The following is a 15,475-nucleotide window of genomic DNA, read 5'->3' as shown; positions in this document are numbered from 1 at the left end:
AAATTGCTAAATTCAAATTCTGTTTTTGTAACTTCTTTGAACTTTCAGGTTCCCAATTTTGCTAGTGAATGAATCCTGTTTACTGGCATTTGTAAATCTAAACTTTCATTAAATACAATTTCATTTTACCAGGAAAAATATCAACAATTTTGGACATAGTCAATGTTTCCTATTATTACCACTTATGAGAAATGTTATCAGAACGGGACCAGTTCTGATGCTGCACCAGTCCGATTGAAGGTTCCGATCTGGAAAAGGCCGGTTCCATACAGAACCAGTCATGATATAAAACTCGTCAGTTGCATACACAGCCATAACAACAGTGATGGGAACCACTTGAACTTGATTTTTTTTAATCGATAAAATAAAATAAAATATGCAAAACACTAAGCCTAACCCTAGGCCCCCTGATGTTATTTAAAGAGGTTACCATCCTCCATTTAAGTTACACAAGTCACTTGAGCAATTTGAAAATTTTGATCTAAGTTTTCATGGGCTGCTTTGAGGGGCAGACTGAAGGTCTGATTTGATGTTTTTGAACTGAGTTTGTTGGGCTGATTTTGAGCCGATTCAAGTGTTTATTTTCAGAATTTCTTGGACTGGTTGGGGCTCATTAAAGGGTTAACTTTCAGAATTCCTTGGGCTGTTATAGAGCTGTTTTTGCTGCTATTAGGAGATGTTTTGGACTATTGGAATTGCTCCTTTTTCTCTTAATTTGGAAAGCAAGTCAAGGTATGTGAAAGATGCCTTTTAGATTTTAATTATTAAAAACAATTGCTGGTTTTTTCCTAGTAATTAAGAATTCCTATGGTATTATTTGCAAAATTTCTATTTGTTGGTATAAAAATTGTCATGGCCCCTAAAAAGATGAAGACCAAGCTGTAAGGATGTTGCTACGCAAGGTAGCATTCTAGCAACCAAGTGGATAGTGCAATGTCTGGAGGGAATATATACAACATTACATATTGAAATAAGAATCAAGGCTAACCTGTAGGGATCAAGCCAGAATTCCATTTTCGAGTCTAGTCATGTTGAGGATGTAGATGATGAGAATTTTGGTGATTCCCCCATATGATTAAATTGTAGTGTCTAGAGTCCAGAATTTAGATATTAATCGGTACTGTGCTTTATTTGGTATTCTAGAGGCCATTTAGAAACTCTTTGTTGCTCTATTTTGGTTCAAATATGGAGGAATGCATTCTGTGTTACTTTGGTAATATGCACCCCTAATTACCATATACACGAAAAAATTGGGATATTTGTGTATAATGGTTTGGATTCACATGGAAGCACATGACTATTTTCTTTTTCAAAATTTAAATATCTTATATATGTTTTGGTTGACCACTTTTGTGGTCCGGTTTTGTTTCTGGTTTTTGTTCGGTTCCAGTTTCTGGGGTCGACCAATTCAATGACCCTCTGCAGTCTGAGATCAAGTTAAGTTGAATGACTAAAATGGAAAGTACAGCTAAATCCAGAAAGATGATCACTTTATGGACTTCTTAAACTCTTACTATTATAGGAAGCACAAGAATAGGATGTACTAGAGTTAACCTGGTGGGTTCACATGTACCACATAAAGCGAAAAGATTAACCGCTAAAAAGGGTTCACAAACGCTGACATGGCAGATAAGATGCTTTAAAAAAGACCTCCAATACAGTATAAGAATTCCCATTCTAAAGACAATAGTTACAAAGTTACAATTCCATTGTGGAATGTTATCATCCCCATACCTTTTCATTAGGGATAGTGTCCCTTCTTTTGGATTATTTAGGATTGTTAAATATTCCAAGTTCTAACAAATCTTAATTTATATTATGTTATTATTAATCAAGTACATATACTGTATTTAGCCATTGCGGAAACGTGAGAAAAGAAAATGCTGACTGTGGTGTTAGAATATGCGAGAACAAATCTCACACGATAAGATAGCCTTCATATCAGTGTTGCGAAAATCGTGATATTATCGCAATTTTTTGAGTTTGGCGATATTATTGCCCGATTTTTACGTTAATTTTTTTCGCAAAAAATCACGATAACTTGAAATAATCGCGATTTTTACGAAAACAAATCGGGAGTTCTTGGGAAAAAGATCTTGACAAAAAATATATATATATATATATATTTTGCCAATTTTTCTCTGAGGAGGAGGAGCAAAAGGAGGAGGAGGTGACACAACCTAACCAGGCTACACCTGTCACCAGTGGAGGACATGGTCTACCTCCTATAGCTCCTAGTTCTTCAGCTTCTAGAGCACAGCAGAGTCCAATGCCAACTCCACTGGCATCTACATCTAGAGGGAAAGCTATTGCATTTTCTCGCAAGAAGGGCAGAGGAAATCAGTGGTATTAGTTATTTGGTTCATTTCATTGTATATGACATTATGACTCATGATATGAGATCATTATTATATTTTTTGTTGATATTTTGAGGCTGACTTGGGACTCAAGAGTCAGGCTGACTATTCAGGACATGATTCACTGTTATGTGTGATGTAGCACTAGAAATGATATTACACATCTTATATATTAGTTCTTTTATCATATTTATGTGTCAATGTATTTATTTTATGTTGTAGATGCTTTAGATATTAGAAAAATTGAATATTTTTGTATTTTACAATTTTTTCCCGATTTTTACGATTTTTTCCGATTTTTTCCTGCCCCGATATTATCCCGATAACCATTACTGCAACATTGCTTCATATCCCCTTAATCTGCCCAAGAAAATCAACTCATCTCTAGACAGAAATAAATTAGGCATCCTAATCAAAGCTTGTAATATTTAGCTTCAGTAAAAAGCATTGATATTCTTCCATAGCTACAGATTGTAAACAGAGAATATTTGTGATACTTGAATACCTAATATAAGCAGAGAAGAACTGCAATTTTTCCCCTTATCAAGTCAGACTATGCCTACACATGATTCCTAAATATGACAAGGGTTTGTCCAATTAAAACCTACTAAAAGATAGAGGACAAAAACATCTTTCCCTGACTAGCAGTTTGCATTAATTCTTTAAAGGGATGTCATGCCCACCATGTATCCATTACCAGTTGCCACCTCTGAAATTTATGCCTACTCGAGCCATCTCTCCAATCTATCTATTTACTAAAAACAAAGACGTGTATTTTCTTGAACAATCTTGTTTCCACATTGCAAGACCTTCAGCTATCTATCTAGTTTCCCCTAGTGGTTCTTGATGTACCTTGTGCATCCCGGTCAACCTAAATTATTTCTGAAGTAAACAGGTACTTTATGTAGAAGAAGGACCAACAGGAAACCTATGTGCAGGAATGTTCAGGGGATACTACCTACACGTGATTCCTAAATATGACAAGGGTTTGTCTAATTAAAACCTACTAAAAGGTAGAGGACAAAAACATCTTTCCCTGACTAGCAGTTTACTTTAACTCTTTAAAGGGATGTCATGCCCACCATGTATCCATTATCAGTTGCCACCTCTGAAACAATTTTTATGCCTACTTAAGCCATCTCTCCGATTTATCTATTTACTAAAAATAAAGATGTGTATTTTCTTGAACAATCTTGTTTCCACATTGCAAGACCTTCAAATATCTATCTAGTTTCTCCTAGTGCTTCTTGATGTATCTTGTGCATCCCTGTCAACCTAAATTATTTCCGAAGTAAACAGGTACTTTATGTAGAAGGACCAACAGGAAACCTATGTGCAGGAATGTTCGGGGGATACTACCTCCCCCGTCAAGCCTCAATATGGCACATTGAGTTAACTCAATCGAATCTCAATATTTGTGTAAAAAGCATTCACATTCTGCCATCCCCCCACAGCAGCTACTGATTGTAAACTGAGAATATTTGTGCTGAACTCGAATACCTAATATAAGCAGAGAAGAAGTGCAATTCTGCCCTTTATCAGGTAGGACTGTGCCAACACGTGGCTCCAAAATATGACAAGGGTTTCTCCAATTAAAACCCACTAAAGGATAGAGGACAAAAACATCTTTCCCTGACCAGTAGTTGGCTTTAACTCTTTAGAAAGATGTCATGTCCACCATGTATCCATTGCCAGTTGCCACCTCTGATCCAATTTGTATTCCTACTTATGCCATCTCTCCAATCTATCTCATTATTAAAAAGAAAAACATGTGTTTTTTCTTGAATAATCTTGTTTCCACATTGCGAGACATTCAGCTATTTAGTTTCTATAATGCTTCTTGATCTATCTTGTGCATCCCCGTCAACCTAAATTATTTCTGAAAGGCACAGGTATTTTATGTTAAAAAAGGATCGATAGGAAATCTATGTGCATGAATGTTTAAGGGACACTACCTTCACTCTTGAGCCTTACTATATTCAAGGGACACTACCTTCACTCTTGAGCCTTACTATAGCACATTGACTTAATCTAATCTCAATATTCGTGTGCCTTGTACTCATCAGAGATGTGTGTAATAATTTTTTTATAAACTGAGAAATAGACCAATGCAGAATATACTAAAAGCTGAGTGACCACAGAGTCATTATTCTCAAGCAAAAATGATATAAAATGAGCTCTAGCAATTCCAGCAAAGTTATTGAAAGTAGAAACTTTACAAACACAAATACAGAATCAACTAAAAGATCTCAGGTGTTATTCTTCTCAAGCAAAGATGATTAAAAATAACATCCAAAAGGTCCAACAAAGTTGAAACAACGTGACAATTACTGCACTAGACCAAGAGAAGCTTCAATTGAAACATTACTGAACAGAAAACAATAAATAAAAAGTTCCAAACAATTCAAAAAGAGATTCGGGATTCCCTTCTTAAAAACATGGTTCACCTATTACAAAACTAAGGAATGCAACCATAACATAAGATGAAGTTATTTTTATTATGTCAAAAAAATGCCCAGGATAAAGGTCAATGGGACTAGAAAGTGCAATCAGTGATACTAGTCTGTAGGGGTGCCCAACGCTAATCAGAAGACATCAAGCAAAATACAACATGATCCACCAGAAAACGTGAACCAAATATTACATCAAAGAAGAGGAAAGAAGAGAGAATACAAGAGAACAACTACAAGTCCATGAGACAATTAACATAAAATATGAGATCGAACTGCTAGCCAGTTAATAACTCTCAATAAAATTAATTTTGGCATACAAGATCAGTTAGGTTATCCTGCGGCCTGCCTTGTGCAGATATGAAGTAAACCAAAGCAAAACTTGGACTTGAGTTCATTAAATTTACCTTGACTTGTAGAAAATACATTTGATAACTAGCATTTTATTTTACTTTTATCACTACTTATGAAAACTTTGGTTGCGTGACACAGAGCAATATCAAAAGTTAAGAAGAGCATAACATTAACGCAAAGTAGCATTTACAGTAGAAATGCTTGTTAAATTTGTTGCAGAGGAACCTAAGTTTATGCAAAATTGTAAATATTAAAATAACATTTATGCTATATAGAGAAAACGTTTTCCAGTTCCACTTTCACAGAGTCCACACAGTAATTTAGGGAGTTGTGCCAATAATAGAGGCCTCTGGCTCAATTCCCATTGCAGCACCAACTAATGCAATAGTGCATGCCTTACTCACAAAACTTATATGGCAAAGAATATTAACTGTACAGGTTCCAAGAAAATTGGATGAAATTAATGGTGATATCAGAGTACAAGGACTTCAACACAATGGGATGGCTGCATCAAACCAATTGGTTGAGTGATTTCCTTCGGCCGTAATAGGGATTTTCATATGCCCCAACACTATGGAATGGCTGAAGCTTGACATCCCCAGGTCATGACATTTAAAGGACTTATCCAGCTTCCATAACCACACTGGCAACTGAATAATACCCAGCACTGTGAACAAAATAACTTCATATATTGCGTGTAGAATCCATAGACAAGCATCAATTGCCTGGGCAATACTACATAGTACATCGACCACCAAATACCCTGGACAAATTATAGCCCAATTCTCAATACCGTTGGTTCATTTTCCCTTGGACTGATATTGATTCCAGAGAATACTACTTAGGTCACAATGCCAATAACAAATGTGTCCTAACATTGCAGCTCACTATTGAGTGCAACATCCTCAGCCAGCTTGGGGTTGCATCCATTCCACTATTACTAGAATCCCAACCCAAACATATTTATACACAAGATGACATAACCCTCAACTCTGTTGTTCCGGGTTAGAAAACTGCACCTTGATATCAAACTGGTAAGAGGAGCATGAAGCTCAGTGGTAGAGCAACCTGCACGCGACGAACCCTTATGGGTTTGATATCAAGCTGTGGACTGATGTGGTCCCATTGCCAATAACAAATGTGTCCTAACATTGCAACTCACTATTGAGTGCAACATGCTCAGCCACCTTGGGGTTGCATCCATTCCACTATTACTAGAATCCCAACCCAAACATTTTTACACAAGATGACATAACCCTCAACTCTGTTGTTCGGGGTTAGAAAACTGCACCTTGATATCAAACTGGTAAGACGAGCATGAAGCTCAGTGGTAGAGCAACCTGCACACGAGGAACCCTTACGGGTTTGATATCAAGCTGTGGACTCCTACCTCAACACCCCATCTCAAGCCACACTTTATCTTAGGCAGTAGCAACCCACACCTTTGGATTGAACTGGTAAGGGCTCTGCATGAGGGGTATGTAGTGGCAGAGAAGCCCAACGCCAGGCACCCTTACCAGTATGATATCAGGATGTGGACTGCCATCACAACAACCCCCTTCTCAAGAAACACATTTACTTAAGCCTCATATCCATCGGCAAATACTTGCCTCTGATACCATGTTGGAATTTGAACAGGGAAGGAATTGAACCCTGGATCTGCCCCTGGCTCGTGAGTTGCTCTACCACTGGGTACATACCCGTGTTATGACGGGCAACCTTGTTTGTGTCGATAGTCACATCCAACAACTATGGTCAGATGAATAACCTTGGCACGAGCCGTTCTCACTTCAGCTACCGCAGTGCTCTTTAATGCAGAAGATTTCTCCATTGCCATGGACAAAGGAAACTCATCACCAACTACATTATCATAATGTTGTGTCAATTCCATAACAAAAAAAAAAAAAAAAAAAAAACCTCTAGGGCTGGCACCCAAGGAAGGACAAAAACGAAGCCTCAAAATCAGAGGCCATTTACCGCATTCTTGTAAATTCATGCAAATTTGACAAACGGTACCACAGCGAGGGGGCCTAGCTCCCAGAGCAAAACTGCACAGAGCGCAACAAAATGCAAATCCTTTGTTCTGCTTAATAAACGGTTCATGTCAAACCAAAATTCCCAAAGTGAAAAAACCAACCAAACAAAAAACAAATCATATCCTAGCAACCCAACAGAGGCAAAGAAAAATGCAATTCTTTGCTTTAGTTTTCCAAGCTTTCAAAATAAATGTACAGTCTACAACCGAAACGAGGAAAAGTCATTACCCAACTCTCAGATAAAACCAATGAATTAACAGCTCCTTGCTTTATTTTCTCTAAATTTTCAATACAATTGAAAATTCGATAGAAAGAATAGAGCAAAATATATCCTATTTGTGATTTTCTTTTAATTTTTTACTTTAATGCAACAAAAATTGAAGCCTCGCCATAATTTCGATAGACAAACAATACCATTGCCATGAGTTTTGTGAACCGGAAACGCAGAAATCCAAACAAAAAAAAGGAAAACAGGGGATTCCCATAAACTAATATAAAACGATCATGTCAAAAAAACAGATAATTTGATGCTAGCGCCCGCAAAGTACCTTACATCGGGCTGATCATTTATGCCCTGACCGCACCAGAAGAATGGATTGGCCGGCTGCCCCACGCCTACTTCATCCAACAATGGCTCGTCGAAATATGACAGCCACTTATTGCTCTGCGGAGAGCTCATTCTGGCTTCCCTCGAATCCGAACACTTGTCCTCCTCCTATCTGAAACCCTAATCACCAAACCGGTCCTGTTAAAACAAAAACAAAAAATGACCAGACGAGATTCGAGGTTTCCGGCTAGGTCCTATGGAGGCCCAAGCGAGAACCAGCAAAAACAGACTTTAGTGGAAAATTTCAGATCTCCCCGGCTGTTTTCATGACCAGCGTTACAAGTTGTAAAAGTAAAGAGGAACGTCAGGCCATGACTTCGTTTTAACTCGTTTTCTTTTTTATTTATTTTTCATTTTAATGCTTTGACTCTTCCCACTCGATAAAGCTAATGATGAAATTCGCCCCAAATTCGATGAAATTACGTGGAATTAACGACAAAGAGGATACGATAAGATGTTGTGCTGGAGATTCACTATGATCTTTATTTTTGCTTCTGTGGTCGCTCACGTTTCACAATTATTTTTGTTTATTTAATATATAAATTTGTTTTTTTAATTTACAACTTACAATTTTATAATACTGAATTTATTATGACAAAAGTTAAAAAATGCTCAGTAAAAGTGGAATTTTTTTTATTACTATGATTTTTTGCTTAGTTTTGTTAAAGGTGAGTAAAGGGTGGATTTGACCCTAAAATACAATGCATAGTAAAGCATAAAATTATGGTGAATAATGAAGGATAATGGTGCAAATAAATACACATGGGCAACTAGGGGAGTTGTTTTAAAAAAACGTGTTAAAACCAAATAAATATTTAAAATAAAAGAAAATAGATATTTGTATAAAAGTTACTTAATAAAAATATATGGAATAATTTAAAAGGTTGAAAATAGTGAGAAATGAAAATAATGAGAATAGAAAAGAACAGAAAAAATGATGCAATAGTAAATAATGTTATAAAAAAATAAAAATAAGAAACTGAAAATAGTGAGAAGTGTAAATATTGAAAATAGAAAATAGTAAATAATGTTATATAAAAAAATGAAATTAAAAGAAAAATTAAAAATGATGCAATAGTAAATAATGTTATAAAAAAAAAAAAAATAAGAAACTGAAAATAGTGAAGAGTGTAAATATTGAAAATAGAAAATAGTAAATAATGTTATATAAAAAAAATGAAATTAAAAGAAAAATTAAGACGCTGAAAATAGTGAGAAGTGAAAACATTGAAAATAGAAAAACAGAATGATGGAATAGTAGATAATGTTATATAAAAATAATTGAAATTAAAAAATAAATAAAAAAGCCAATATTTTTTGAAATTTTAAATTTTCAAAATTACGTTGTAATAATAAATAATAAAGATTTTTTGAATATTGGAATTGGGTAATGTAATGGTTAGTGAATTACAATTTTTTATTATTCAATTTATTGTTTTGAATGTATAGACTAATTTAAAGTTTTGAAAATACCTCAATTCTTTTAAATTATGTAATCATAGTAACTAATAGTTAACTAATAGTTTTGAATGTTTCTAGTATTTTGGTCTTTTTCTTCCCTCCAATGCTGATTATGTCTATAGTGGATTTGGAATATCTAGAACAAGCTTCTGAATTATGTTTTTCTCTTTGGAGAGATCTTTATGCTCCTATGTCAGCGAATGCATCTGATTATCATGCTTTTTGTATGGTGGGCTGGCCAATTTTTGGAATCCTATTAAAAGAAAATACATAAAAAGAATGTTGAAAATCGTATATTTATTTCTATCACATTAGGCTTTAGAAATTTGAGAAACATGGTAACAATCTAAATAGGGATGAAGGCTCGAACTCGATTCTAGTCTTCATTCTTATTTTTTTTTGGAAATTACATATTTCTTATTTTTTATTTATATATCTTTTATTTTTTTATTTATTCATTTTTTTTCCTTTTTTTAGTTTTTTTTTGGAAATACATATTTCTTGAGTCTCCATTTTTATTTAATTTTATTATAATTTATTTCTTTTTTATTGGAAATTAAATATTTCTTATTTTTTATTTTTATTTTTTAGTGGAATTTTACATATTTCTTAAGTCTCCATTTTAATTAATTTTATTATAATTTATACTTTTTTATTTTATTTTTTTCATTGATCCTATATTTTTTAATAATTTATATGTATCATGTTTTTTGACTTCTTTATTTTATCCATAGATTTAGCATTTTTTAAGGTTTTATCTTATTTTACTTTGACCTAAAAAGAATTATTAATAATAATTTTTTTATTTTTTATTTTATGATTTTCTAAGGGTTCTATTTTTTCTTGTTTTCTCTGAAGCATCTACACACACATATATATATAATGTTAGATTAGATACTTCACATTTGCCCTCTCCATCTATATATAGTTAATGTTAGATCAGATATTCCACCTTTGACTTGATGATGAACCACATAGAGGGTTCAAACGTTGGCTCCAAGAAATCGTTCCATGTGATCTCTCCCAAAAAATCTCTTCTAAACATTATGGATCACAGAAGTCTTAAAAAAAGGTTAACCAAAATATTAAATTATAATATAAGCATTGCACTAATTTTATATTTGTTATAACTTAATGTTTATAAGAAAATAAAAAAATGTAAAATAAGTCATATTTATAAAGAGAAAATGATAAATAATTTGTTTTTTCTTTAGTTGGTTTTAAGGATTTATATTTTGTTGTACTTATAAGATTTAAAATAGATTAAAAAAATCAAAACTTTGTATATGTTTTGAGTTGATGTGAAATTATTCTGCTATGTTAATAGAATTGTGGTTGATGTGAAATTATTCTGCTATGTTAATAGAATTGTGGTGTATAGAAAAGCATAGTCCTCCATCATATAAAGTTTGTTGAATTATTGATATTTTTTAATATAATTTAAATATTTACTTTTTATTAAAATAATTCATTATATTAATTTAAATATACTTATATCACCCTTAAAATTATTAATAAAATTAATATAGTCAAAAAAGAATAACAACAAACTTTTTATTAATTAAAAATATTAAAAGATAAAAGCACGTTATTCTATATTTTTAATATATTAAATTGTTTCCTACCCTCTTATATTATGATTAATATTGTGAAAAAATGTCATAATTTCCCACTTTGACTGGAGCTTCAAGCTTTAGATAAAAGTGAATCATGGATTGTTAGAATCACTTTTGACGATGGATTATGACCGGACGGTTTAGAAGTGTGAGTGGGTTGCATCTCAACGTTGACACGAGTGGTGGATGGAAGAGAAGGGGATTTATGCGGAGAAAATTGTGAGTTCACAAATGGGGTAGCTTCTATGGAAATGATTACACCTTTTGTTTTTTTTTTTTTTTTTTTTTTGGGCCAAAGGCAAACTTTTGAGGAAGAGACCTATTCAAATTTGTTTTTAATAAAAAATATTATTTTATTTTATAATTTATATGTTGGTGTTTATAAATCAATTTTGTTTATTAAAAAATATATGGGAAATGTATTACCTGGATGCGGGTGGCATTCAGTGACATTAATGGGACGCCGCACAGAACAGGTAACTGGCCTGGCACCTGGTTGGCGGACGGTCCTCATGGCATGCGCCTCGGGCTGGCAGACTCCTTCAAAGGCACGCGAAGTAAATTCGATGCAGAACGGAATGATGGTCTCACAGTTTGGCATTTATGAGTGCCTAGTTCAAGAGCATTCAGGTAAGTTCTTATGTATGGCTCCGTTTTTCATTCACGCCACTGTCACTGGTTTAATTCACCTCTGCGCAGAACTCTCTCCGCACCCTTGCCTGGTTCATCGTATTTGGAAGCTCGCTTGGTCTTTGAATGTCTTTAGGCTCCTCTGTGCTCAAATTCTCTCACGCTTGCTCCGCCTCAACCCCTTTCTCAGTCAGTCTGCTATCCCGAGCATGCCTCACCGTCGAGGAATCCCACGCAGAGGAAGCAACACGGGAAATAGAGGCCGAACCTCTCGTCCTGCTCCATAGAACATCATTCCCATTGCCTCAGCCTCCCCTTCTTCTCCGCCCTTGGGTCAAGCAAGGTCTCTTCCGCATAACTCCTTTCAGACTTCCAGGTTTACTTTCCACAGTAGGCTCAACAGGCCTGTATTGACGGCAAGCATCACAATTATTCTCGCGGAGGAGGAGAATAATCATGTCAGCTCGGCTCAAACCACTTCCTCTCATTCTCAAGAAGACAGTGTTCTTCAAGGGGAAATGGCTGGGGTGGTGTCTAACGCGGACAATATGCAGGAGGACACCCCTGTCTCTGAAGCGCCTCAGCATCCCGTCGACCCAACTCAGAGCGAGATTCTGGCCTGTGGGCCGTCTCAGCGTGCAGGCTGCATTCTCAATTTGGTGACCACTCCTGAAGGCGGCACAGAAGGAAATGATGACAATGGCTTCGTCACCTGGGTAGCTTCTTCCAGCCAGGTGGAGAGGGACACGCCTGACTCTCCGCAGCATGCAGACTAAAGCCGGCTCTTCACTGACGGGTGGCATTCTTGCCTATGCTCTGTGCAATTTTGATTACGTGTCTTCGTTTCCAAGTCTATGGGTCTATGTCTGGTTTATGTTCTTGTTCAAGGGCGTGGCGATAGCCAATCTGCTCTCTGTTTATTGTTGCAACTGTGAGTATGATGGGTACCTTTTTGTCTTTTTGGTCAATGGTGGGCATGACAGTGTGAGTCTTAGTAAAATTTCTCAGGGGGTCATGGTCCAAACAAAATCTTTTGATGGCTGTAATGTGAAATCGGCAGAAAGCATGAATTGTAATATCTCTGAATATCTGGTTGAGGAATGGCTTCGGCCTCCTCTGAGGTCTTGACCTCACTGTACATATATTTTCTCTTTTTAATAGAATTAGTATTTACGCAAATATATATATATATGGGAAATGTATTTATGTAATAAAATTTAATGAATTTAATAATTAAAAATGTCTTATTTTGAAGAGGTTATGTGTTGAAATTTAGAGGGTGGTAAATAAGTGGTTATATGTTGAAATCCAGAGGGTGATAGAGTATGTACATTTTTTTAGATTTTAGTAGTTAAATTATTATATGGAGTGGGTCTCTCGTTCCACAAACAAAGGCGTCTCATACACCAATTTGGTGTATGGCCCGTTTGTGATCTTAAGATAAGATTATTATAAGTGCAACTTGAGTGGGGCTAATGGTTATGAACATGTGTTTCCTCCTAAGAGGTCATAGATTCAAATCTAGAGAGGGATAGAGTATGTACACTTCCATAGACTAATTTTTTTTAAACCATGGTGAATTGGTAACTCATTGGAGTAATTTGGGCAATGCCCAAGATCAAACCTAGCGACTACCACTATAACACCAATAGTGTATCCAATAACACGTAAGCTAGATATACCGAGAATTTATGGCTTAACAAGAGCTGAGAATCCACGAGGGGGGGATACTCTTTGAGCCTTATCACAACAGGCCAAAGACCACCCCCCCCCCCCCCACACCCCCACCATGGGATTTGAAACTGGATGGAGGGGATAACATCCCATTATGCCAACCACTTAAGCGTCCCACGAGGAGACGTATAGCTCCATTGACTTTAACAGTCAAATAGTTGCACGAAGTGGAGTCCTTTGTCCCATAAACAAGGAGGTCATATACATCAATTTAATGTTTGGTTTAGTTGTGACCCTAAAATTAGATTATTATTATTATTATTCCAAGATGCCCAAATTTTAAGTCTATTTGGCATAATTAAACTAACATAAAAGTTTGTATTTCCCAATAAAAAACACTCTTTGAAATAATAATATGTATGTGGATGAGTCAACTAGGTCTAGCTTATTTTTGGTGGTTAAGAGGTGCAGTTGTTGTTATCTACTCAAGTTCAAACCTTGCTTCTGACACGTTTATCCTCCATGGGTCAATTGGGTCTGACAACACACCAACAAACTCGTTCTTGCTTGAGTTCTCAAAGGTATGACAAGATGTTTCTAAACACCTCAATCCCAAGAGTTAGCTCAATCAGTTTGACTTACAATGTTGAAATTGTATTGGTTAAGGTGATCATGAGGGGGAACCCACTTAGGAATATTGGGATCAAGCATACATGTGGAATATCAACAACATTTACCCTAAGAGCCATTCACGAAATGTGAAGAAGCACTAAAAGGGTTTCCCTGAGGAATTTATATATATATATATATATATATATATATACCAAAATTAAGTGTAACATATATGAATCCAATCAAACACCTTTTTTAAGTCCTTCCTTTTATGATTGGAATTGAGAATGGCAACCTCAATTCCAATCATAAAAGCAAGGACTTAAAAAAGGTGTTTGATTGGATTCATATATGTTACACTTAATTTTGGTCATTTACATCATTGGAGTTGAGTTTGACCATCATCGTTTTCTTAACCAATGAGTTGCATATTGCATGGATTAAAACTAATAGACTTTATTGTACATGTACTAGTCGTAACCTGGTGCAACTAGTATGGAAATCATGATGTGCATGGACCCTATTGATGCATCCCACTTGTGTTGCTAGTGAATGGGACATACCTACCAAAAGCGATGGCCCAAAAAATTATGCAAGTGCAATTCTCAACCAATTTCTTTTTTACACTAAACACTTGTAGGGTCGTGATCTCTCTCAGCAACTTGTATGGTTCATCTCTAAAATTGAGGTAGACTTAGATATATGGTTCTCACTCTTATGCTAGTGAAATTCAGGCTAAGCTCGGCCAATATCTTCTTATCATTGGTGTCAATGTTGAGGGAATCATCTTAGTTCTCTGGAATCTTCTTGTCTTGAGATAGTTTGAATAGAATCATCATTGATCCTTTCACCACATTGATAGATCGAGAGTCTTGTATCAAGGGAGAGTTATGTCACATATAGTTGAACATGGAGGGATGGAGACCTAGTGATGGAGTTGTTGCAACAAGATCATGCATGGTTTGTTTGTTCTACATGTGATTTGTTTATCAATATAAATTTACCTTCTTTCCTCTTCCTAATTTCTTGTGTTGTTCTTATGCATGATTGTTAGCCCCTACCAAAACATGGAATTTAATTTTATATTCAAGTATTTTGGTTTTGCACTAGTGTAATTTTGTGTTACATATTTTTATGAAGTTTTCCAATGTTTTCAAAAACAATTTTTATTATTAAAATGAACTTTTTGAAAATTAAAATTATTTTTGTAGAAGTTAGTGGAGAAACATAGATCCCTAAAAGTGTAATTTTATTTTAAAACATAAAATAAAAAACATTTAATATAAAAAAAAATTCTAAAAGTGGTATGCAACAACTTTCACATGTCATTGTTGACTTTTACTCGTTAAAAGACGAAATAAAATGATTATTGTACCTTCTCAAGTGATATGATTTTTTATTTAATCAATTTTACACATTTTTATTTTCATGTTTTTATGAGAACAAGTATTTGTTGACGTAACCAATATTGTAACTTTTGCATGTTTTTATGATTTCTCATTTACTTTTTTATTTGTATTTTTGTACAAAGTGGAAAAATCTATCATAATTTAATTGTCAAACTAACAATGGGGATAGTGATTACTAGTTATCCACAAATATAGGGTGACTAGTCATTATTATTCAAGAAAAACAACCGCTTGGAATTACCCGTTGATGGTCTGTAAATGAGTAGGCT

The 15,475-nt window shown here is 34.9% G+C and overlaps 1 protein-coding gene across 1 annotated transcript in view; it reads right to left on the bottom strand.

The window, feature by feature from the left end:
- Positions 1-8,129, bottom strand: part of LOC149147565 (transcription factor ILR3-like) — a 73,622-nt gene extending 65,493 nt beyond the window's left edge. Inside the window, exon 1 of the mRNA XM_089438127.1 lies at positions 7,746-8,129. Within this exon, the coding sequence (XP_089294253.1) occupies positions 7,746-7,876 (131 nt within the window). The 5' untranslated portion in view covers positions 7,877-8,129. The remainder of the gene's footprint in view (positions 1-7,745) is intronic.
- Positions 8,130-15,475: the final 7,346 nt, after the last annotated feature.

Source organism: Pinus tabuliformis, chromosome 9 (assembly GCF_031772625.1).
Source record: "Pinus tabuliformis cultivar Carrire ecotype Pingquan chromosome 9, CPIR1, whole genome shotgun sequence".
Taxonomy (NCBI): domain Eukaryota; kingdom Viridiplantae; phylum Streptophyta; class Pinopsida; order Pinales; family Pinaceae; genus Pinus; species Pinus tabuliformis.
Note: the sequence above shows the minus strand (reverse complement) of the source record. Positions and strands in the feature narration are given on the sequence as shown.